Source organism: Vombatus ursinus, unplaced genomic scaffold (genome assembly GCF_900497805.2).
Source record: "Vombatus ursinus unplaced genomic scaffold, bare-nosed wombat genome assembly UNPS02000580.1, whole genome shotgun sequence".
In the NCBI taxonomy this organism is placed as follows: Eukaryota; Metazoa; Chordata; class Mammalia; order Diprotodontia; family Vombatidae; genus Vombatus; species Vombatus ursinus.
The window spans coordinates 532,088-559,044 of record NW_020940358.1 but is presented as its reverse complement, the minus strand read 5'-3'; the positions used below and the strand labels follow the sequence as shown (position 1 = coordinate 559,044).

Here is a 26,957-nt window from a genome sequence, read left to right as displayed (position 1 = left end):
CTCAAACATAAATCAGGCACACTTTTCATCTGCTATCTAACATTGTCATTTCCTCTTCAAGGTGTTCAATTTAGCTCACAGTGCCAAGCCACTAAAGACCAAATGCCAAATTCTCAAATGTGCCCATTGAAGGGTAACATTAAACTCAAAGAATGTAACTTCTTTTTGACTTTCATTTTAAAAGGCCCAACCGACTAGACTTCTCCTTGCCTTGATCACTTTCCTAAGCCATCCTAATCCAGGCCAGCTGTCTTGAAGACACTTAAGATGATTTTACACAAAAGAAGTCAAGGAAATATGGTTGAGTCAATGCAATTTCAATTCCTAAGTGGAAAAAAATCCCTCCATATATACATATTACTGACATTAAGTTAGGAACATTAATATATTTAGGTTAGGCACTGCACCCTAAACCTTTGCTGCCATTCTCTACCTATTCCTGTTTGCCCCCCTTCTTTTTTCATATTTGCTTTATTCCAAGCATTTTAAAATTTCCTCCATTTTGCCACCAAGCTAATTGTACCTGTACTAATCTTTTAAAAATGTTCTTTCATAAAACTTTGCTCCACTCATCTAGTGTGTATTAAGTGTGTCTTTTTACTGTGATAGGCACTGTGAATAAATTTTTTTAAAGGCAGGCTATTTACAGTCCCTGTCCTAAAGGAGTTTACAACCTAGCTAGAGAGACAAGTATATTCATGTGGAAAAAAAAAAACCTAGAAAAAGAATGCAGGGCAATATACAGGGCATCCCAAAAGTCTTAGGGAAGTTTAAATTTTAACAGTTTAAAACTGGGAGAGGTGTGAGAAGGGGGAAGTACACTAAAACTTTTGGGATACCCCATATAAGCAAGTGGAATTCAGTGTGGTAGAGATTTTAAACTTCCTGAGGACTAGGACTACAAATAGACTACTTTTCTTGTTTTAGCCACAGTGCCTACCACAGGAACGGTCATGTGGTAATCAATGCATTCAGTGTAAGTGGCCTAATAAAGATCTTTCACAAACATGGCATGCTCTGTGTCAACAAACAGGGACAGCACTAACCGTAGCATCTTAAAGGACAACTAGATACTGCCATGGCTTATAGAAAAACTATAAAAATGTGGTTCCATGCAAGTTGGTAAAGCCCTTGAATTCTACCATATTCCATAAGCTCATCAAACCTCCTAAACAAGCTCCAGAGTTGGCAGCAGTGATACATGAAGATCTGAAGGACCACTGAATCTATACGGTGAGCACCTCCTTTATATGCTACCTCATGAAAAATGCCCTTTCAGTTTCACATGCTTTCTGAAAGGTTCGGGGCAATGACAAATCAATGGTTTCCAATGCCATATCAAGTGGTATCAAACATAAGCAGTATACATATTTCTTTTTGAGTTTCTGGTAAATGCTTACAATCTAGACAAGGAAAACTGTTGTTTTGAAGCATAAAATACAACTATACTGAGTAAGTAAAGCCAAAAATATTTTCATCATCAAACATACTTATGTATCTTCCTCTCCTAAGGTAACCTGGTGGCCCTCCATTCCCAAGACTCACCATGCTAGTATCAGACAGTGCAAACACTCAACGACTTTAGCCCTCCCTACTGCAGTTCAGAATTCCTGAACTCAAATGATCCACGACTTCAGCCTCCCCAGCAGCAGGAATTACAGGTGTGCCCCACTACATTTTGTCCCAGCTTTTTTCAACGACACCTTCTTTTATGTTGTTGTGGTCATTACTCCACTTACTTCATTTACTCTAAGTGCTATAAATATTCCCAAGTTTTTCTGTATACTTCATGTCATTTCATACGGTACAATAATATTTCATTAGATCAGAGGCTCTTATCCTGGGGTCACAAATAAATACCAACAAAATTGGTTTCTTTTGTAACTCTAAACATTTTATTTCATGCCTTTAAAAGCACTGGCTCCATAGGCTTCACCAGCCTGCCAAAGGAGTCCATGACAACAAAAAAGTTAAGAACCCCTACATTACTTAAATGCACTGCAATTTGTTTAAGCAATGCTCAAAGAAAAGCATTCACTTTATCAGTAGCTGTTTCTACCACAAAAATTCCTCTACAGATATTTTTGTATATATGAGACCTTTACCTTTGTGTCTGATCTCCTTGGGACATATGACTAGTAGTGATGTTAATGGATCATAGGGTATGTGAGGTTGAATGACCTTTCTAACAGAATTTCAAACAATTTTAAAGAATGCCTGGTCCAATTCACACTTCTACCAACAGTACATAATATAATCAAGAATTCCAGAGCTGCAAGGGAACTCAGTAGCTAACTACCTAACTAGAGTCCAACCAACACTCAAAGAAACATATCGTAGCAGAAAGACATCTGCTTCTATAACACACCTGACAAACTGTCAACCTTCTTTTGCTTGAAGCCCTCCAATGAAAAGGAAACTACTACCTCCTCCCACAGTGGCCCATTTTACTTCTAAGCTGTTTTAACTGTTAAGTTTTTCCTGACATCGCACCTAAGTTTGACTCTTTGAAATGTTTACCCATTGCTCTTGGTTCTGCCCTCTGGGATCAACCAAACCCAGAACCTCTGACTCCAAACCTAGGGCTTTATCCTCGGTACCACACTGTCAGCAAGCACGGTAAGGGACCACAGAGAAAATCATTCCAACCCCTTAATTTTACAAGGTAGGAAAATGAGGCACAGGGTCCCTATCTTTCACAGTCCCTTCCACATTGATAAATTTGATCTTTTGTTACCTTTGCCAAGCTGATGGGTGTGATGCAAAGTGAAATCACAGGAATGTTTTAATAGGAATTTCTCTTATTATTATTAGTGATTTGGAGGGGAAAAGACCTAATGTACAAAAATATTTATAGCAGCCCTTTTTGTGGTGGCAAAGAATCAGAAATTGAGAGGATGCCCATCAATTGGAGAATGACTGAACAAGTGGTATGATTATGATGGAATGTTGTGCTAAGAAATGACAAACAGGATGATTTCAGAAAAATCTGGGAAGATTTATATGAAGTGATGCAAAGTTAAGTGAGTAAAACCAGGAGAACATTGTACATAATAACAGCAATATTGTAAAGTGTTGATCAACTGTGAAAGATTTAACTACTCTGATCAAGACAATGATCTAAGACAATTCCAAAGGACCCATGATGAAAAATGCTATCCATCTCCAGAGACAGAACAAATCAACTGATTACAGACTGAAGAACAAATTTTGACTATGTTTCTTGCTATTATTATTATAAGCAACATGACTAATATGGGAATGTTTTGCATGACTTCACATGTATAATTGATATCACATTGTTTGCCTCTTCAAGGGATGGGAAGGGGCTAAAGGAAAAGAATTTGAAATACAAAAAAATTTTTTAATGAATGTTAAAAATAAAGAAAAATTAGTGATTTGAAATTCTCACGTGGTGCTTTTAAAATCTTATTTTTATTATGTTTTTAGTTTATACATCACATTTATTTCTGAACATATTCTTCTCTTTTCTCCTAAGTAAGCCATCCATTGTAACAAATTTTTTTAAGAGGAAAAAAAGCACTTCACCAAAACTAAGCAACACCTTGACTATGTTTGACAGTATATGTAATATTCCACATCTATAATCTCCCACCTTTGTTATTAAGGGAGGAAAGTGCAGTTTCTCAACTCTTCTCCTTAGACAAGCTTGGTTACTATAATTATCTAGTATTCAATTTCTTTTTACCCCTATTCTTTCCAAATCTATTGTTTTCCTGCTTCCAAAGCTTCTTTTAATTCCTCATATTTGTAATTCTTATTGCACAGATACAGTCCATTATATTTATATACCAATTTTTTTTCCCCATTCTCCAAGTGACAGGCATCTATCGTCTATTTCAGTTTCTTTGCTACCATAAAAAGTGCCACTAGGACTATTTGGGGATATATAGGTCCTTCCTTTCTGTCTTTGACCTTCTTGGGGGTACATACCTAGCAGCGGGACTCAGGTATGGACATTTTATCTACTTTAGAGTAATTCCAAATTGTTTCCTAGAATTATTGTGCCAATTCACGATTCCACTAACAATGTATCAGGATGTCTTCCTTTCTATAACCTCTTCAACAATGACTATTCCTATCTTTTTTATCTTTGACAATTAACTGGGTCTGAGATGACCTCAGAGTCATTTTGATTTGCATTCCTCCTCTCAGTGATTGGGAGCAATTTTTCATAATGTTGTTAATAGTCTGAACTTCTTTTAATAATTATTTGTTCATATTCTTAGTCCACTTATCCACTGGGGAATAGCTCTTGGTCTTATTTTTTGTTGTTGTTCAATCATTTCAGTCATGTCTGACTCCTCATGATCCCGTTTGGGGTTTTCATGCAAAGATACTGGAAGGGTTTGCCATTTCTTCTCTAGCTCATTTGACAGATGAGGAACTGAGGTCAACAGGGTTAAGTGACTTGCCCAGGGTCACACAGCTAGTAAATATTTGAGGCTGGATTTGAACTCAGGTCTTACTGACTCTAGGCCCAATACTCTATCCACTATGCCACCTAGCTCCTACTTAGTCTACATTTGTGTTAATTCCCTATTTACCTTGCATATCAGAGATATCTGATGCAAAGGATTTTTTGCCCCCAGTCAAGAGTTTCCCTTATTATCCCTGCTGCATTGATTTTCTTGTGCAAAAGCTTTTCAATGTTATAAAATTAAAAAAAAAAAAATTTATCTTCTCTGTTCCTCATTTGGTTAAGAATCTTCCCATCATTTTCCCATCTTGGTGCAAAGTACTTAATTTTGTTCTCTTCTAATTTTTAAAAATGGTGTTACCTTTAATATATAGGTCCAGTATTAATATCTATTTTGAGTTTATGGTACTGTATGGTACAAGATATTGGTCTAAACCTAATTTCTGCTAAACTACTTTCCAGTCTTTACATCAGACAAATGCATGTTGGTAGTTTGCACTTCTTCTTTGGAAAACTGCCTGAGAACAGTTTGTTTTCACACAGACATGAAACTGAATGTGACATGTATTTTAGAAGATAAGGAAAATAAGTTTAATTAGAGAAAACTTGAATTAGAGTGCTGAGAGAAAATAAAGAGATAAATAGCGAGCTAGGTGATGGACGGTCCTGAATGCCAACATTAAAAGCTAAACATGTTTTAACAGATTATCTTGGTATTTGTCGTGTTAAACAAGAAAATCAATCAACTAACTAATCAGAAATCATTTATTAATTGATTACTATGTTCTAAGTACTGAGTGTTGGGGATATAAAAAGTGGCAAAAAATATCCCTTTCCCTCAAAGAATGAGTACTCTAATGGAGAGAACATGAAAATAAATAGGTACATGCCATGCACATGCAGATTAGATGGGAGGTAACCTTGGAAGAGAAGGTTCTAACAACTGAAAGGGACCAAGATGAGTCTTGAAGGAAGTCAGGAACTGATTATTCTAGGAGGTGGAGGTGAGAAGGGAAAGCCTGCGGGATAGCCAATACAAAGGCAAAGATATGGGAGATGGCAGTGTCATGTTCAAAGAACAGTAAGTAGGCCAGCAGTACAGCTGATCATAGTGCACTAGAGGAGTGTACTGGCTTTACTTAATTTTATGTTCTCAAACAAAATGCAGTTTGCTATGTATTATCTTTTCAGTAAGAATTTACCAATTAGGGAACACACCTTATTCCATGACTGGTGAATCTGACAGTATTGACTAGTACCATACAGTATGTAATTATTTATGTAAAAAAGGAGCCAATAGGTCCAATTGCTCATATGAAGATTGGAGATAACACACTGCATACATGAGTTTTTGTATTATACCAAAGTATTGCTTTGCCAAAGGCCTGAGAGCTCAATAAAACAAGAAAGGCCTTGTCCAGACTGAAACATCACCTGAAAATATCCCCTTTCCCTAATATCTAACTTTTACCAAGGTTCAAGAATTAAGAAGCTTTTAAATATTCAAATATAATACACAAATTGGGTATATGGGAATTCTGAAAAACAGAAAGCTTTAACTAAGGGCATCATACTGAATTCTGGAAATTAGGTAGGCTTACAGGCAAGGAAGAATAGCCTATTTATAGGCCTATATATTCCATATAATATTACAGTGTTTTGTTTTTAAGAGAAACAGATATACTGAAAAAGCATTTACATTTTTGGATAAATCAAATCAACTGTCTCAAAAATGACAAGTGCTTTATTCTTTAAGAACTTGAGAGCAAACCACCTGAATGCATATGGAGGGAAACTAAGCCTGTATCTAATACTTAATGTCTGACACCAGTTGACATATCAGTGACTTCTGTGAAAACTGGTACAGAATTTCAGAAAACTCTTTACTGTTTTTGATACTCCCCCACTCCCTTTTTTTTGTGAAATAGATGGTGGATAGCATTATTTGCGAGATGATCCTTCTCTGACTTTATTACTTCCTTTATCATTTTTTTCTGAATTCAAAAGCAGACTGAAATAAATTTAAATATTGACTATCTGGGGCTCTCCCTAATATTAGTATTTGTTCTCCAATGATACCCAATTGGTTTAGTAATTATTTTATCACATGAGTTTTCGGCCTAAGGGGATTTTTCTGGGCTTCTTTGGAGAACAATCTGACTGCCTTTGAAAGGAACATGCCAGAAAACACAGATTTGGTTTACTCTTGTATTACTCTACAGTTTTAAGTATCCACAAATATGCTCACTGAGTATTTTCATTCCATGTGCATTAACACAGCTGCTAAGAGCAAAGATTAGATATTTTAGGAGTAAGCAAAATATATAAAAATCCCAGGGAATGACTAACAGCCTATGTTGTAACCTCTTTTCTAAGCACTTGGTCTATTCAATCTCACACTCAGTCAGCCCTTGGGGTATACCTTGTCATACTGTAGGGTTTGGACTGACTTTTCAGATCTGGTATCTAAATACTATTTGATTTTCCACAGACTTTTTTCTTCACACCCAGTTCTGGGGCTTTCATCTTTGGGGCCTGAAAGATAAATCCACAAACCCATTAACATTACTGAGGTAAGTCTACATCTGTTCAACCTCCCTCTCAAAGTGTCCAAGTATGGCTTGAAAGAAGGCTAGAGCCCTTGCCTCTAATCAACCTATCAATAGTGGCTTGCTATTAAAATCCTGTTACGAAGGGCATGTCCAAATAGAAATGAAAGTTCTGGTAAATCTTTTCTCATAGCACTTAAAGCTTAATGCCACTAAGTACAAGCTTAATTATAGTCATAAGTATTCCTAAATTTACAATAGCGGCACTGAAGACCAACAGGCATTATATTAAAACCTATATTAACAGAAACTTTAAAGGCTAGTCAGGGAATCTCAAAATCAATTTTAGTAATACCAACATTACAAAAAAAAACCCTAAGTCTATAACAGAAGAGTTCAATCTTGCCACCAAAACAGTGAGTGAAAAAAACCACTACGGATTCTACAAATAATGTGGCTAGTAGGGTAGAGGTATGTATGTATGTATGAAATGGAGAAGTATTTTGGGGAAATTCTCTTCTCCAAAACCACTTTTCTACCAATTTCAGGAAAATCTGGAAAATATTAGGAGTTTCTGAAACAGTAGCATAAAACCTAAAATACATAATTCATTTTACTTATAAAAGTCTGAATTCTGGACTCTAATACAAACCTAAACCAATGTTGTCTATAACCTGAATTTAACAATACATGTTAATTTTCTCAGTCTAATTAACTGGTTTTGCTTCTTTGTTTTAATACATTTTCTTTAGCAATTCTAAATAGCCAAAGACTAAACCATACAAATCCAATTTCCCACTGAGCTGATTTAAAGCCTGTATCACTATAGATTTATAAGAACTGCTTTGCTGTCTTAATCCCTAGATGAATCTAGAGTACTTACACTATAGCAGATACCACTGCCCTGTCCTTCCCACCTGCCAAGAAACCCTGTGACTACAACTTTATCACTAAAAGGAAGTTCCTATTTTTTCCTCATCAACCTTACCTAGATTAACAACTGAGTCATCAATTTTTCATTCAATTACAATTTAACTGAGTTTTAAGTAAATGTAAGCATCATACTTCCAAGTTTCAAATGAGACCAATTTGACTCGATTCATTATTTCAAAGACTATTAATTTCTCCATATTGTATATGGATTTTTAAAATTGTGCTTTATTCTACCAATGGTTAAAAACAACCTGCATCATCTTTTGGTAAAAGTTTCAGAGAAAAGAAAAAAACCCAACATTCAAAAACCAAATGGGATTTTTCTGACTTTAATTCAAGTACTTTATAGTTTTCTATAGCTTACCAAACAATTCAGACAACTGCGAATTAGAGTAGAAACAGATGTATTCTGAATAGCCTAAAGAGAAAATAAATTTTGCTAGTTTTAAGAAGTAAAAGGAAATGTTAGAGCCAGAAGGTAGTTTTGTTTAAACTTTATCTATAAGTATTTCATCTCTTTTCTGGCCTTGTAACATTTAGTAATTTTAAAAGCCAGTGATAAGGCTTTATCATTCATAATCAAAGACTAACCAGATAGAGGAGTCCCTACAGAAACACTCTGCCCTTTTCAAATGAACAAACAATGACTCCTCTTAGGTACTTTCCGTGGCTGTTCTCAAATGGCACAACTAGGGACTTTCCACACTGCATGCCTGGCCCACATTTTTTGGCTGCGGTCTGTGGAGTGAATCTATGGAGACACAGTTTCTACAAAGCTGTCCAACTACTAAATACACTTGTGTTCAGGATTTTCATATATAGCCTTGGGTAACAGGCTGAAAAAAGCTGTATAAGAGAAACTGGTAAAAGACAGTAACTAGTCCCTGCACACACAGTCTCCATTTATTTGCCTTCATGCAAATGGCAGCACCACACACCACTCACAGGCTTGCTGGTCAGACAGCCATACCAAACTGGATAGAGAGGATTAGGATATTTCAAACATCCAAGCTAGGTCAAATTCCATTTGATGATAGGCCCGACTATGCCCTACCTCACTTCCAATTTAAATGTATTTGTATTTAAGCAAATAATCAGACAAGTGATCCTAATAACCTTTTTCTTCTGTCCTCTGATAGTTAATAGCTGTGTCATTATGGACAAATCACTTAATCGCTCTGAGTCTCAATTTCTACATCTGTAAAATGGGAATAATAATAATACCTGTAGTAGTAACCCTCAAAGAACTGTTGTGAGGTGAGGCTCTAATGAGATACTACATAAAGCCCTTTAGAAATCTTAAAGAGCTATATAAATGTCAATTTATTATTAATCTAAGACTGACTATTCTTTTATTTGATTCACTGGCTCCCAATTATCAGGCATTTCTTCCTCTAACTAAGGATCACAAACCTCTTCATTTAATTGTGGGTGTTTTTACATGGAGTAGGATCTTTAACCTTGAGTACAAGCACTTTTTGACTAATAATACTACACAGCAAAACAAACTTAAAGATTTCAGATATTAATCAGGGCACAGCATAAAAGGAGCTGACTGACATCAACTGGTAGTTATTTTTAGCATGGTTTCCCAAGACCTTAAAATTATTTATTAATGCACAATATAGCCATTAAATGGTTTATGAACTCTTCTCAATTGTAATAAGATTTCTTTTCCAAGGAGACACTGGGCATGTCAATAAGTGCCCTGAGGAGAAGCAAAAAGAGGGCAACAAGAGACCACCACTTTCAGAGAGCAAAAAAATGGGCTTACCCAGGGCTAGTCAGCCATATTGCCTCAACTGTAGCAGGTGCTCAAGGAGTCTTAAGATCTTTGACCCACTTGCCATGTGTTCCTTGTTTCATGCCCCCAAACATCAATCAGTCCTTCTCCAAAGTAGGTGAAGTATTTTACTTAGAACAAGAATCAAAGATCACTAAAAGATAGTATAGTGTTGTGGAACAGAAATGGACTAGAATTCAGAAGACCTTAATTGGAGTGGTTCCTCCATTTACTAGTCATGTGACTTTAAGTAATTCCCCTGGCCTGAGAATCAGTCTCCTCATAGTAAAATGGCAATATTGAAGCCTACCTTGCCTGACTCACAGAGTTCTTGGGAAGTTTGGATTAATGTACATGAAATCATTTTGTATACAAATGTATCATTTTACAATTATTACAAAAATTTGTCAGAACTGCAGTAGAAAAACATGAAAAGCAATGCTGTAAGCCCAAACTGGGAAGTTGCTGTGAAGCATAGACACTACATTTTATTTCTGAAAAGCAAGTTATGGTTGTCTAAGTTGTCCAAATTTCTTACCTGACTCAAAGGAAAATGTAAATTATACCTACAAACCACCAGATTTGACTTCACATTAAAGTTTTTCATGCAGTAGTCAAGCTCTGAGCAGGACTGATTGTGATTAACCTCTAAGATCTAAGGAAATAATGAGGCTTCAAGGCAATAATTATCAAAAAGCTCAACATTTACCAGTTCTAACCTTTTACTCACTGAAATGAAAATTCTCTGCCAAATTTTTTTAAAATTACCAGAATACAGAAGGATTTAAATAATAATAGACCTTACTTTTCAATATTAGCTACAGACACACACACACACACACACACACACACTCTCTCTCTCTCTCTCTCTCTTTCTCTCTCTCTCTCTCTTTCTCTCTCTCTCTCAGAGTTTAGCCACAACCAAATAAATCCTGATACTACTTGGTTTTGGTACTTTGCCAGGGCATAGTCTCTAAGACAGGCCTGATATGCCAAGGGACACTCTGGCCCCTTACAGGGTCAAACACTAAAATGACATTTGATAGAATGTAAGCTCTTTCAGGACAGGTATTGTTTCATATTTGTTTTTTATATCTTCTCCCTTGCCCTAGCACAGTGACTGGCACATGGTAGGCATGGAAGAAATGTTTGCTTGCTTCAATTAATTATGAATGTTGAAGGTTTACATGAGAAAAGCTAGTCATTCTTAGTACAAAACTATGTTTCCTTTAAGGAATGAGTACACATATTTTAACTATACTCTCAATTTCATGTGTTTTCAAAAGACAAAGAAGGCCCTCGTTTAAAACTGCTGCTATATGACTCAAGTGATACATCACACCAAGAAAACAAATCTACAGTGATATATAAAAACAGCTATCAAATTCCCAGGATAAGAAAAGTTATTGTACACATTCCCAACAATTTGAATGCTCTGAGTAGGTAATATTTTTTTTAGACTTATAGGCTCAAGAGATTGTCAATATTTTACCTGGAGCTGTTAATAACTTGCATATTGACTATGTACACTATAAATTCATATTAACCAACTTCAACCAGGCCCTTACTGCAGCAAGACAAACTTCTTATTTCTGCCTGATTACCTCTCTCACTTCCCACAGAAGCTCATCCAAACTTTCTCATCTCTCCTCAAGCTTTCCATACTTCCCCCTGCCCTCTACCTCCAGCAAGTCCCAGCTGAGGACCCTGCTTCTAACCTAAGAAAAAACGAGACCATTTGGCTCTCTTCCTTCTTCTCCCCTTCATCTCAAAACCTCTTAACATTATTCCCAAGTCATTCCTCCTTTCCCTTAGTCTCTGATAATGAGGTATGTGCCCTTGATCGCATCTCCTCCTCTCTTCCTCAGCAGGCTGCCCCCTCCATCATCCCTCTTTTCTCTAAATTTCAACCTTTTTCCATCTCCTGATTCCTTCTTGCCTTCAAACATGTCTAAGTCGACCCCCATCATTAAAAAGAGAAGGGAAGGGAATAAGTATTTATTAAGCACCTACTATGTTCACTGTGCTAAGTGCTTCACAAATATTATCTCATTTGATCCTTAGAACCACCCTGGGATTTAGGTACTATTAATATCTCCATTTTACAGTTGAGGAAATTGAGGCAAAAAGAGGTTAAGTGACTTGTCCAGGGCCACTGGACTAGCTAAGTGTCTGAGCTCAAATTTGCACTCAGGTCTTCTCGATCCCAGAGCTGTACCTCACTAGACCCTACCACTCTGCTTTAAGCTAACGTCCTAAATCTCTCCTTTCTTCCTCAGCCCAACTCCTAGAGAAAGCTATCTCTACTTACTGCCTCCATTTCCTTTCTTCTCATTTATTCCTCAAACCCTTTACAGCTGGCTGTCAACCTCATCACTAAAATAAAATGTCTCTCTTCAAAGTGACCAATGATCTAAATTGCCAAATCTGATGGTTTTTGCAAAGTCCTCATCCTTCTTGATCCCTCTGCTACATCTGATACTTTTGATCACATCTCTCCTCCTGGACACTCTCCTCAATGGGCTTTTGTGACTCACTGCTTCTTAGTTCTCCTCAGTTTCCTATACTGGCTCACCACCCATACATACCCTAACTGTGGGTGTTCCCTAGGACTCCATCTTGGCTCTTTTTTCTTTTCTCTACTCTCTCTCTCTTTAGTGATCTCATCAGTTCCCACAGACATAATTATCATCTCTATGCAGATGACTCACAGATCTGTTAAGTCCAGCCCAACTGTCTTCCTTGAGCTTCAATACCACATCACTAATTACCTACTGGACACTTCAAATTGGATGTCCTTGTTAATAACAAACTCAACAACATCTAAAACGGAACTCCTTATCTTTCTCTCTAAACCCACTCATTATTCTATCTTCCCAATTTCTGTCTGAGGCACCATCATTCTTTCAGTTTCCCAGGCTTCTAATCTTGGATTTATCTTCACTTCCCCCCATGACAGAGATACAAACATGCATCGAATTTTCCTTTTTTTTTTTAAACCTCCCCATCTCTTGTATCTAATCCTTTTTCTCTATTCAATATAGCTATCACCTTAGTTCAGTTCCTCATTGCCTCTTGACCAGATAATTTTAATAGCCTGCTAACTGTTTTCTTTGCCTCAAATTTCTCCCCACTCTACTCCATCCTCCACATAGCTACCAAAGTGATTTTCCTTGAGCAGGTATCTGATTATAGTTCTACTTTTCCAGCATCACTGACATTATTCCCTCTCCCTGAACTCTTTGATTTAACCAAATTGGCCTTCTCTCTACTTCTTACACATGGTACTATATCTCCCATCTCTATATTATTTCATTGGTACCCCACATGCCTGGGATGCACCTCCTTCCTAATTCTACACGTCACAGAATCCCTCTCTTCCTTCTAGACACAGATCCAGCACCTCTTTCAAAAGAAGCCTTTCCTGATCCCAAGTGCTAGTGTTCACCCCCTCCCTAATTACCTTGTATTTAACATTATTATATTTATTCTGTAATTACTTATATGAGAAGCAGTGTGGCAAAATGGATAGAGCTGGCCTTAAAGCCAGGAAGACCTGGGTTAAAGTCTTCTGTCTCACCCTGGGAGAGTTACATGACCTTTCAGTGCTCTATGCAACTCTTCAAGCCTATATGCTACATAGAAGGCGCCAACCTGATTGGCAGAGGGAGTTTTCTCACCCAGGAGTTACCTATACCAATGCAATCAAATAGCTAGTCCAATCCTTATCTCTATCTGCTGTCTTCAGGATTAAAAGGAATGCCATTCCACTAGCTCCCTTCACTGGTCTCTTCACCTGAACTGCCTAACACCTAGAGATGTTAATAATCCCCCTGAATTCATTCTTCAGGGATTAGCAAACCCTCATCTGGTTATACCCATCCCACCACCCCAGTGATTCTGAAGGTTTTCTCTGCCATTGTTCAAACCCCTTTTCTGTCACCAACAGCCCACTCCCTTATTCCCTCCTTCTTGATGATGCAGCCTCCCTGCCCACACTTTCTAGCACTGGGTGCACTTCTATTCATTCCTCTGACTCGTGGGTCAAAGTAAAGGAGTTGGAATACTTGCTCCCCGCCACCACCTCTAGCCTCTCCCTCTGTCACCATCACTCATTAACTTCTCCTCCTTTGAAGTTCATTCACTACATACTGAACACCCAATCAAAATCCTTGTAGCTGTTGTCTACTGACCTCCTAGAAACTCCTTTTTTAAGGTTTAGTGTTTGGTTCACAGTCTTTCCTCCTCAACTCCTGCCTTCAAACTAGCAGATTTCAATATACATACTCAGACACCTTAACTCTCCAATTCCACAGCTGAGTTATTTCACATAATCTTCCACCCTATCTCAGCTATACACAGGGATGGTCATGCCATTGATCTTGTCTTAATCCACAAATGGACTACCTCCCAAGTTCATGCACTCTGAAATTCCTTTATCTGATCACAATCTATTAACATTCTACCTCTTCTTCTGCCTTGAAATCCCAAATCCTGTTCATTCTCACCATGATCTCCAATCCCTCAACTCTTCAGCTTTCCCAGGGCCAACACTCCTGTGATAGCAATAGTCTCCTTCCTTTCCCCAACCCAACCCTTTCCTTGGTGAACCAGTTCAACTCTAAACTTTTTTCTTGTCTTGAGTTCCTTGCCCTGTCATCCTACTGCCAATCTTGCCCTGCCTAGGGTCAGCCTTACTCTCACCATCCACTGTTTTCACTCCTACTCATGTTGCTGAACAAAGCTGGAGAAATCATAAGTTATGCTAACTGGGGCCACTACAAATTTATGTTACATAATCTCAACTGGACCCTCACTGCGGCAAGGCAATCCCTTTCTGCCTCTGAGTCACCTCACACCTCACAGCAGCTTTTCCAAACCTTTTCATCCCTCTTCAAACCTCCAGTGGCTCCCTTTCCTGTTTACCTTCTCAGCTAAGAACCTTGTCTCATATTATACCGAAAACATTCTCCCTTCCCCTTCATCTCACATCATTCAAATGTAAACTCCCTGAAGTCAAGGACTAGCTTGAATTTTATATACGTATCTCCAATACTTATCCAGCACTGGAGGCAGCTAGGTGGCTTGGTGGATAGAGTGCGTAACCTTACTTCTTCAGTAAAAAGAGGGTAATAACACCTACCTCACAGAGTGGCTATTATGATCAAACAAGATAACATTTGTAAAGCACTTAGTACAGTGCCTGGTGTTAATAAACATTAAATAAATGCTAGTAATAGTAGTCGTAGTAGAGTACTTGCCATATAGTAAGCACTTAAATGCTTTTGCAGTTCAATCATATATCCACTGAAACATACATGAGAAAACACTACATTAAAGCAAACAAAACACTCTAGTCTTTACCTCATATTCTTTTATAGTGCCTTTCCACGTGCAACCATCATTGACACAGATAGCTGGTAGGCTTTCTACCTCTCTTCGAGCAGCATTATCTGGAAAAGCCTTAGAAAAAAAACAAAAAGAAGTTTCTCTGAGGTTACAATTTCCTCTTTATTACATGGCTCTTTATAAATATCAAAGAATCATCTGTCAGTCATACATGAACCAAACTAATGACATGTTAAAGAAGTTAGAGATGAATGTTCAAGTTAGAAGGGCTTTCTAAACATATTCAAAAAATGACTTGCATAGAAGGAACACTAAAAAACCCGCATCATCCAAGAGCATAAGAACTGTCTGCTTTTGTCTTTGTAGCCTCAGCTAAACCAAGACTCTTGGCAGAGGAGTTCCTTAATAAAATTTAAATATGTTAAGAAATAGTTTTACAGCTCTCTAAAATTTTATCCTATGACTTCTGAAACCAAAGCAAATTCAATTTAGCAATTAAAGTACTTTCAATTTAGAGAACTCTTACTTACCGAACTACTTTCTAAAATAGAAATGCCTTCTTCATATATTCCCTCCTGAATGCAGGCAGCGCAATTCTGAGGCCCAGTGCTTATGAAAATAGAAAAGAAACATGCCCTTACAAGTATTCTCTGACGAGGTACAATATCCAATAAACAAATGCTACCAATCATGATTTGTTGTTTATTCAGGAAAAAAAAAATCATCTTTATGTAGATTTAATGGAACCCCTAGTCTTCTATACCCATTATCTAACTAGTATTTATTCAGCACCCAGATCCTAATTCCCTACAACAATGACAAAAGAATATGTATAATTGACACTGGTCCTTGCTGTTCCTCATACAAGACACTCCATTTCCTGACTCCTGGCTGTCCCCCAAGCATGGAATGTTCTCCTTGGCCTTCTATCTTGGCCTCCTGGCTTTCTTCATGTCTCAGATAAAATCCAATCCCACCTTCCACAAGAAGCCTTTCCTGTTACTTCTAGTGTCTTCCTTCCAGTTGACAATTCTCAATTTATCCGATACGTAGTTTGTTGTACATAGTTGTTTGCATGTTGTCTCCCCTATTAGACTGTGAGCATCTTGAGAGCAGGGATAGTCTTTTGTCTTTCTTTGTATCCCTAGCACTGAGCACAGTGCCTGACACATAATAGTTATTTAATAAATGTTGGCTGACTGATAATTTCTGCACAAGCAAAGAACACATAATTCCCACTATCCTGGGTCTTAAAAGTTTCAAAAATCACAATCAGTACCTTATGATGCTGGTCAGACAATAAGAACAGTAACGATGTCCACACTGAGCTTGAAAGGGTCTTCTCAAAATGTTCTTGCAAGCAGAGCAGAGATATTTATCTTCTAGTTTTGTTCCTAGGATATCCTTTGAAAATCCAGGCTGAAGCAAATCTAAAGAGCCTGGAGGAGTAGAATTTGCTGTTGCCATGTGAGCCACAACCCTCAAATGAACTTCAAGACCCTGTAAGAGAAAACAGTGGGTTACAGTTTAGTTGAGATTTTCATGTCACTGTTATCTTGGGGGGGCGGGGGAGATGAGGGAACAGGCCCGTGAACAGAAAAGAACACTGGGTTCACTCAAAATTTAAGAGCTAGGGGTTTATGACTAAATCCCTAATCATGGAATTTTAGGGATGACAGGAACTCTAGAGATCATTAAGTTTAACTTCCTTAGAGATCAGGAATTTCAAGGAAGTTAAGCAATTTCTCCAACATTCTATAGTTAATAAGGGGAAGAACCAGGGCTAGTACCTAGAAGTCCCAGTCTAATATAATTAAGCATACTGGGTGAGGCTCCACTTTCCTACAAAAGAAGCCTCAACTTCCAACCACTCAATTTAGAGTGTTTTCATTTAATAGTGTCCAAAGCTTACAGGAAAGGAAAACTCACTTGATTCTCTCACAACTCAAGTTTCAAAGCTAGATTCCTGGACAAGTTAAAGCTGCCCCATACCTGATGGAGGGCAATCTAAGAATAGAACTCCCAAAATAGATAGTCTAAGACTGCCCTCATATACCCTACCTACATAGCATCAAATAATTTATATATAGTACATGTTTTCTGCTACATACCTCAAAGTTCACATGGAGAGTCTTACTACCTTGGCTTAACCCACTCAGTGAAAATGTTTATTAGCTCAGAATGAAATAAGCAGAACCTGTAGAACAAGTTATACAATAACAATATCATAAAAACAACTTTGAAAAACTTGGTAACTCTGATCAATGTACTGATCAACTGATTCTAGAGGACTACTGATGAAACATGATGCTACTCCACCTCTTGGCAGAGAAGTAATAGACTCAAGATGTGAAATGAGATGTACATTTTTTTGAAAAAGGCAGTATGAGGATGTGTTTTACCTGACTATGCATATTTATTATAAAGGCTTTGGGGGACTTTTCCCCACAATGGGGTAGGTGATGAGTTTGAGGGGAGATAAGGAAAGCTGAGGAAAAGAGAAAAGAGGAGAAGGAAAGAAAGAGTCATTGAGGAATCTTTTCTTTTTCTTTTTTAAATGCAGAGGACAGAAGACCAAAAGGAATCACAGGCAAGCAAGACAACTTTCAAAGTTTTATGATGCATTTATTATATACTTAAAAAGAAAAGCAAGCAAGCTCTACATAATAAATTCAGTTTCATATACAATAACCTTTTATTCTACTATATATGGAAATACTCATTTTACTTGGTGTTTGTTAAGGTCGGAATAAAAAATAATATGGTTCCTTCTGGGATGGGAAAAAAAAGAATACGGAAGGTAAAATATTAAATCCTGACTATCCAGAGATCGGTTATAAAGACCTTTTGCTTCAACTGTCAGGTTTTCTTTTAGCAGAGGAGAAAAAATTCAAAATCTATTCATGTTATCCTTTGTACAAAATTTGTGTAAAATCTGAGGAGGAATAAGGTCAAAAGTGCTAGCTAAAGTGAGGCTTTAGATTAGACATATGTGAAGTTCTTTTATATATGCTTTACAATTCCTCCAGTAGAAAGTAAAGTCCTTGAGGTCAAGGACTATGCCCTTTTGTCTTTGTCTCTACAACTATTAGCCCTGGGGGGGGGGGGGGGGGCCTGTGACAAAGCAGTGAATTGAAGTGAATTAGCACAGAGGATTAGATCTAGTAACACAGTCAAAACAGGAATGAGGTTAGGCCAACATGACTTCTTGCTGAAGTTATATACCAGCACTGTGTGATCACTATTCTCTTATCCAAATGTTCATTAACCATTCCCTTTAATAATATTTTCTAAATTGTTGTCAAGAATAGAATTCAAGTATATTAGCCCATAGTTTGAAGACTCTTCTCTCCAGACTTTTCCCTTCCTTTTTGGGAAAACAGAAACAACATTTGCACTCCTCCAGTCTCTCTCTCCCATTCTTCAATCTTCCAAAGATCACAGATAGTGGATCAGCAATCATATCTATTAGTTCTTTTAGTTTCAAATATCTGTGATTTCATTGATATGGTTCGTCTTTCCACCAATGTAGTTTTACAACCTGAATTCTTTATATGAATGTGGTGATGAACCTTTAGGAACTCAGCTAGCCTTATCCTCTGACATAGGATCTCAAGGCCTCTACTAGGATTTTTAAAGTTTTAAACTGATGTATTGTTTTTGATGTCACCTTAATTTCTGAAAAAATCCCAAAATATTTATTTCCCCATCCAAAGAGCCATCCCTTGCAGCAACAACAAAAAGCAATTCAACAAAATTAACAATACATCAAATAAATTTGATATTCAATATTCTACACATATTCCTTCATGTCTGCAAATAGGGGACATATTTTTTTTCTTCTTGGAGGACAAATTTGGTTATTAAAATTACAAGGTATTAAAATTACAAGGTATTAAGTTTCAATTTCTTTTGTTCTCATTTACTGTGTGCCAGTCATTGATGTATTTATTGTTTTCCTATTGTATTTTCTATTGTTTTCCTGGTCCTCGTTACTTCATTTTACAACAGTTCATATAAGTCTTTCTTTGCTTCTCTGAATTCTTCATATTCATCATTTTTATGTCATAATAATATTCCATTACATTTACATAACAATTCTGAGGCATTTAAATCTAATGATGTCATTTCCCTACTCAATGAACTCCAATGCCTGTTCCACTTTAACTCCACTGAAAGTTCTTCATAAAATTTGGTCCCTTCCTATCTTTTTAATATTCTTATTATTCTCTTCCATATACTCCATTATCCAGCTATAGTAGCTTGCTGGCTGTTTCTCATATGAAACATTCCATCTCTCATTTCTATGCCTTTCACTAGCAGCTGTCCCTCTCCAGATCTAGAATGCTCAGACCCCTCACCTCTACCTCTTAGCTTCCTTGGCTCTTAAATCCCACCTTCTGAAAGAGGTCTTGCCCTATCATCCTCCTCAGTGCCTGTGTCTTCCCCTTTGAGATCACTATTTTGGATGTACCTAGTTATTTAATGTTGTCTCCCCCTTGAGAGCAAGGACTGTTTTTTACTTTATTTGTATCGCTGGCACTAAGCACAACATTTAATGAATGCTTGCTAATTGACTATTTCCCAACTGATTAGCATATTGTTTCCATTTCTTTGTTACTACAAAAAAAGTGCTGCTATGTATATTCTAGTGTTTATGAGACCCTTCTTTCTATCTTTGACGTCTTTGAGGTAAATTGCTGTTTGTCCTTTGTTTTACCAATGGGATCCTAAAGTCGAAGTGTATGAACATTCTGGTCACTTTCTTAGTTATACATGAGTGTGTCTCCAACTATAGTAGCTCCAACATTGACAATTTTCTTCTTTTTTTATGGCTCCCAATTTATTGGGCATGAGCTAAAATTTCAGAAATGTTTTGATTTGCATTTCTCTTATCAGTGATTTGGTTCTCATTTGAAGTTCATACAATTATGTCTAACTCCCAATTAAAATCCTGGTAGCTGTTGCCTACAGACCTCCAGGTCAAACCCTTACTTCCTCAATGAGTTCAGTACCTGGCTCACAATTTTTCTCTCCTCAACTCCTGCCCTCAATACTAGGAGTATTCAACATACATACTGATGCTCTTTCAAACACCCTAACCATTTAATTCCTCAACCTGCTCACTTCCCATGAGCTACTCCCCGATTCCACTTCAGCCACATATAAAGGTGGTCATACCCTTGATCTTGTCATCACAAAAAGTACTAACTTCATATCTGAGAATTCTGAAATCTTATCCAATCATAATCTATTGCTCTCCACTTCTCCTTCTGCCAAACCGTACTCTTTGTCCATACTATGACTTCCAATCCTTTAACCCCTCTATTCTCTCCCAGGTCATCTCCATTGCCACTCTCCTCTTTTTCCCATTTGACCCCTTGGTAAACTAATTCAACACTATATTGTCCTCCTCTCTTGAATCCTTAGCTCTCTTAACATTTCATTAAATGTGCCCAGTAGAGCCTCAGCCTTAGATTACTTCTACCATTCACTGCCTTAGCTCCTACACAAATGTTGCTGAATGAAAATAGAGAAAATCATGCAATGTTCTGACTGTGTCCACTACAAATTTGTGTTACGCAACCTCAACTAGAACTCACTGCTGCTAGGCAATGCTATTATAACTCCCTCATCAATTCACCATCCCACTCTCCACTGTGGCTCTTCTAAACCTTTTCATTCCTCTTCTAATCTCCCATGGCTCCCCCCACTTACTCTCTCAGATGAGAACTTCACCTCATATTTTACAGGAAAAAATTTACAGGTCATTCACTATGAGCTCCCTCTTCCTTTTTCTTCATTTTATCTCTCTCAGATGCTTTCTGCCACTATCTTCTTCTTCACCCCTGCCTCATGTGATAAGGTTGCCTTACTCCTTGCTGAGGCTAACTCCTCTACTTGTTCAAGTGATCCCATTCCATCCTATCTCCTCCAACATTTATTTTCAGTCTCTCCCTATTTAACGACTCCTTCTGTACTGCCTACAAATATGTCCAGGTCTCCTCCGTCCTCAAAACATCCTCATTTGATCCTTCCATCCCCGTTAATTGTCATCCTATATCTTGTTTGCCCTTTGTGGCTAAACTCCTTGAAAAGGCATCTATAAAAAGGTGCCTCCATTTTGTCTCCTCACCCTCTTAACTCCCTACAATTTGGCTTCTGACATTATTTCACCAAAACTGCTCTCTCTAAAGTTACCAATAATCTCTTAGTTGACAAATCCAATGAACTTTTCTTTATTCTTATTCTCCTTGACCTCTCTGTAGCCTTTGATGCCGTTGATTACTCTCTACCCCTTTATACTATCTTCTCTTCAGATATTCAGGACACCACTCTGTCCTGGTTCTCCTACCTATCCAATTGTTCTGTCTCCTTTGCTGGATCCTCATTCAGATCAAATCCTCCAACCACAGGTATCCCCTAAGGTTCTGTCCTGGACCCTCTTCTCTTCTCTCCTCCCTCTATACCACCACACTTGGTGATCTCAATCAGCTCCTGCCTTTCAAACATCTCAAACTGGGTGTCCAGTAGATACCTTAAACTCAACATATAAAAACTGAATTCATTATTTTTCTCCCTAAACCCTCTACCACTCTTACCTTCCCTATTAGTATCAAGGTCAACACCATCCCTCTCAATCCTTAATGCTTGCAACCTAGGAGTCATCCTTAACTCCTCATTATCTCTCACCCCGTCATATCCAAACTGTTACCAAGGTCTGTTGATTTCACCTTTGCAACATCTTTCCAATGTGCCCCCTTCTCTCTTCTAACATTGCCACCACTCAGGTGCAGGCCCTCATCACCTCAAGCCTGGACTACCGCAACAGCTTTCTGGTAGTAACAAGTTTTCTTTTGTAATGCTTTCATAATTAAACAAAAACAAAACAAAACAAAACTATTCAATAATGATAAACTTCATTCTGAAAAACTATTTCCAAGCAGGCATTAGTATCTATACAAATGGTGAGTTTCCCAACAGAACTTTACTAAGCTGCTTTGTCATTTTTACTGAATTTATTAGGAATGAACCTAAAGGTGCTTTTAAAAAGTCTTAATCCTATATTATGGCCCCCCCTTTTCTAGACTGTGTTCACTATTATTTTATTCTTTCACTTGTCTCACCACACATTTTCCTACAAAGAAATCACAATAAGTTCAAGGAACTCATTTACCTAATCTGAAGGTCATTGGGCAGCTTTTCAACAAAAGGTATATATAGATATAGATATAGATATATATGTGTGTGTGTATAAGGTATATAAAAGGTATATATATATGTGTGTGTGTACACACATGTATATGTATACACACATATGTACTGTATGTCAGAAACACATATGTACTTTGCATACTATTGTTAAAAACATATGAAAAGATCTCAATTTACAAAAGCAGATAAATTAGGAGGGGTAATGATATAAAAATTAATGATCTACTTTACAAAAGGATTCTCCATTAGATTCCAGTAAATAACAAGCTACCTAAGTACACAGGTATGGGGAGATTTAAACCAATCTCTTATTCTTAGACAAATGTTTTGTTTTGTTTTGTTTTTGAGAATTTTACAGTTGAGTCATTGTTTTGCCTCCAATCTACATAATCTCTTTAGGAAGGCAGAAAAATATGTCTCCACTCAAGCTTGTGAACAAGTTGACAAGAAAACTCCAAAATATAGGCATTTTAACACCTCAAGATTTTAAGTAGACTTTATTAGTTCCTTTTGCAGCGTTATCAAAACTCAGAAACTTCCTATCTACACTAAATGTTTTCCTTTATCCAAAAATACGCTTGAAAGCACACATAATGGTATCTCTACTTGTATGACACATATACAAACCTCACAAGTTATGTTGACCCTGATAACCATATCATGTTTCATTGGCTTCATATAAGAACTATGGCAACCAATTTTCAAGCAACTAAAAAATAATCTATACATTCTCCTCTTCAGGGCATGCCAAAATGTTCAAAAATATTAGTAAAGCTGTTTAAATGTAAAAGCATTTGATCTGATCCTAAAATTAATACACAAGTATTCACATATTTTTGAAACAAAACTTTTACTCTCAAATAACCATAATTTACAAACCGAACACTGCAAATGACCATTTATGAGATAATCTCTAGTGGCCTTTTAAGATTTTTGCAAAAATAAACTATGTACTCCTTCCTAACAAGCAATATCTGTCAATAACAGTTCACAAACTCATTAAAACAAAGCAGGAAGGGATCTTGCCTCTAGCCAGTTTAACACCAAAAGAACTCTATCTGGGAGATGGGTGTTACTTTTTAAACACCAGACAAGAGAAGCTACACGATCCCTTTTTTTAACAATGAATTTTAGTGTATACCCTATTCTTTTCTTAGTTCATATATGTCCTTCTCACCTTTCCCAACCAAATCATAAACTCCTTAAGGGCAATGAATCCTATATTTCTTATCTCATCTAAATTACCTAAACATAATCCTGGGTACACAATTGGTACTTAGTACCTATTTGTTGACTGATGATATCCTTTCAAATCTTCTTCAATTTAAGTCCATTTTATCCATCCTTAGAATATGTTAGCTAACAGTCTTACATAGGACTATAAGAACAGATCTTATTTTTCAGAGGAATTTGATGGAAGAAACAAAGATATTTTGATTTCTAATGATATCTTTACATCTATATGCCTTATATCTTGCTTTTTTGTTTGTTTGTTTGTTTTTTTGGTGAGGCAATCAGGGTTAAGTGACTTGCCCAGGATCACACAAGCTAGTAAGTGTCAAGTGTCTGAGGTCACATTTGAACTCAGATCTTCCTGACTCCAAGGCTGGAGCTCTATCTACTGCACCACCTAGCTGCCCCTAAAATCTGTTTTCTGCATCACATTTCCATGAGTTTGATACAGCAGATATTTTTATTATAAAAAAAAAGTTTGCTCAAATATCTAAAACTCAAACTAGGGTTATCAATCAGATATTCTTAATTCCACATCAGTGCTTTTTCAACCCATCAATACTTAGATATTCATTTAAGATTAGGTATTCCAGAATCTTCCTTAGCTACACAAAGGAAATACCTACTAGCCCACTGTTTCCTTTGCTGGATCTTTATTTCATGTACTGTCTTCCTAACTAGGTATATCCAAAGGTTCTGTCTTGAGTGCTCTTTTCTCTCTCCACACTCTCTCTCTTGGTGATTATTAACTTGTATGGGTACAATGAACATTTTTGAGCAAATGATTCCTAAATCTATATATCCAGCCCTAGTCTATTTCCTGAGGTGCAGCTGCACAACACTAACTTCTTATTAGACATTTCCAACTGGATGTCCCATAGGCATTTCAAACTCAACAGTTCAAAACAGAATTCCTCAATGTTTTGTTTTCCTCAAATCTACCCCCCTCCTTTCTAATTTCCCCAATTCTGCCAAGAATACTAACCTCCTAGTCTTAGTCCTAGAGTTATTCTCAACTCTTCAATCTCCCTTACCCAAATTTCCAATCAATCACCAAATTTGTCAATTCTACCTCCACATCTCTCACCTGTCTTTTCCCCACTAACGTGTATCACTTGAGTTCAGATCCTATTACCTGAACAATTAAAATGACCTCTTAATTGGTTACTTTCTCACCAGTTTATACCCTATTTGATCCATACTCCACACAGTTGCCAAAGTGAAACTCAGATAGATTACTGTCAATCCCCTTCTTAAAGAGCTCCATGGATTCTCTATTGCTTCTAGCATAAAGATATCAACTCTTGTTTTGGCATTTAAAACCCTTCACAATCTGGCTCCAGCCTACCTTTCCAAGCATTATGCATTACTTCCCTTCACATATACTCACAATCCAACTAAACTGACCTCCTTGCTATCCTTCACACATGACATTCCTTCTCCCACTTATTCTTCAACTTTGCATCTTAACATATCTAACTTCTTCTATACTTACTACATGAAGCTTTTCTTGGTGCTACCAGTTCCTAGTGGCCATTATCCTGTATTTACTTTATAGACATTATATATCTACTTAAATGCATTTTCTTCAGAATACAAGTTCCTTGAGGGCAGGAACTACTTTTTTCTTTGTAACCAATAGTACCTAGCACATAGTAAAAATGCAATAAATGTTCGACTGATACGAAATATGCCAAATACTGGCATACCCCATTTTATTGTGCTTTGCTTTATTGCTCTTCACAGATAATGTGTTGTTTTTTTTTTTAAATAAATTGAAGGTTTGTGGCAATCGGGCATTGATCAAGTCAATCGGCACCGTATTTGCACCAACATGTGCTTACGTCCATTTTCTAAGTAACATTCTGGTAACTCTTGTGACATTTCAAACTTTTTCATTATTATTATATCTGTTATGGTAATCTATGATCAGTGATCTTTGATGCTAATATTATAATTATTTTGGGGTGCCACAAACCTATGCCCATTAAGACTGCAAACTTAATCAATAAATGTGTGTTCTGACTGCTCCACTGACTGGCCATTCCCATCTTTCTTCCATTCCTTGGGCCTCCCTATTCCCTGAGACACAACTACATTGAAGAATATTACATAAAATTAGTTGATAAAGCAGCAGCAGATTTTGAGAGGAATGACTCCCAATTTTGAAAGAAGTTCTACTGTGGATAAAATGCTATTAAATAGCATCACATGCTACAGAGAAATCTTTCATGAAAGGAAGAGTCAACTGACGTAGCAAATGTCATTACTGTCTTATTTTAAGAAATTGCCATAGTCACCTCAACCTTCAGCAATCACTACCTTGAATAGTCAGCAGCCATCCACATCAAGGCAAGACCCTCCACCAGGAAAACAGATTTTGATTAGCTTAAGACTCAGATGATGGTTAGCATTTTTTAGCAATAAAGTATTTTTTAATAAAGGTATGTACTTTTTTTAGACATAATACTACTGCACACTTTAAATAGACTACAGTATAATGTAAATATAACTTTTATATGCACTGGGAAACCAAAAAATTCATATGATTTTTGCTTTACTGCATTGGTCTGGAACAGAACCTACAATATCTCCAAGGTATGCCTGTACTCCATTGCAGTATATTTCTTTCTTTCTTTCTTTTTTTTTTAAGGCAATTGGGGTTAAGTGACCTGCCCAGGGTCACACAGCTAGTAAGCATCAAGTGTTTGGTCTGAGGCCTGATTTGAACTCAGGTCCTCCTGCCTTCAGGGCTACTGCACCACCTAGCTGCCCCATTGCAGTATATTTCTACCACTTTTCAAATACCCTGTTTAGCACCTGCCAGAAAGTAAGTTGTGAATTTAACTAAAAGCCTACCGAAGATATTAGACTGAAATATCATATGCAATATTATTTATGGGATTAAAAATTAATTAAAGCTTTAGGATCTATTTAAAATGCAACTAGTCAGGTTAAAGTAACAAAAGTAAATCAAGCAAGCCGCTGTTGCTGGGAGAAGTTCCAATTTTGCAATTTCTGATTCTTGTTTATACATGCAACCTTAACATGACAGGGGGGTGGAAAGCAAATACTTGTCCATGGCAACTGCATCATTTTGCAATGTTATTATTTGTGTTGGTAACATTTTAAAAACTCCATTTACTACAGACTCATCTCTAGAGTACTGGATTCATCTTTGTAATCCGAAATTACAAGTAATGCTATCATTTGATATTAATCAATAATTCCTGATATCTTCAAAGTACTTTCTTATTATCCACAGTATCATTACACAGCACCAGCAGAGGATTTTTGTACTTGATCCCCTAGTAGGGATCCACTGGAGCTTACTGAACATGGAAGTGACAATGTCAGACCTATAATTTAGGAAAGTCACTTTAGTGGCTAACCTTTAGTTAGGTGCATCTGTGAGCTGAGTCCTGGATTTGGTGCCATAACTACATGTTTCACT

General features: G+C 37.0%; 1 protein-coding gene across 3 annotated transcripts in view; it reads right to left on the bottom strand.

The window, feature by feature from the left end:
- TRAF2 (TNF receptor associated factor 2) overlaps window positions 1-26,957 on the bottom strand; it is a 57,556-nt gene that overhangs the window by 16,668 nt on the left and 13,931 nt on the right. For all 3 annotated transcript variants that reach the window (XM_027849026.1, XM_027849028.1, XM_027849031.1), the window contains 3 exons: window positions 16,335-16,555; window positions 15,586-15,664; window positions 15,071-15,169 (listed from right to left, as the gene is read on the bottom strand). In XM_027849026.1, coding sequence (XP_027704827.1) covers window positions 15,071-15,169; window positions 15,586-15,664; window positions 16,335-16,555 — 399 coding nt within the window. The remainder of the gene's footprint in view (window positions 1-15,070; window positions 15,170-15,585; window positions 15,665-16,334; window positions 16,556-26,957) is intronic.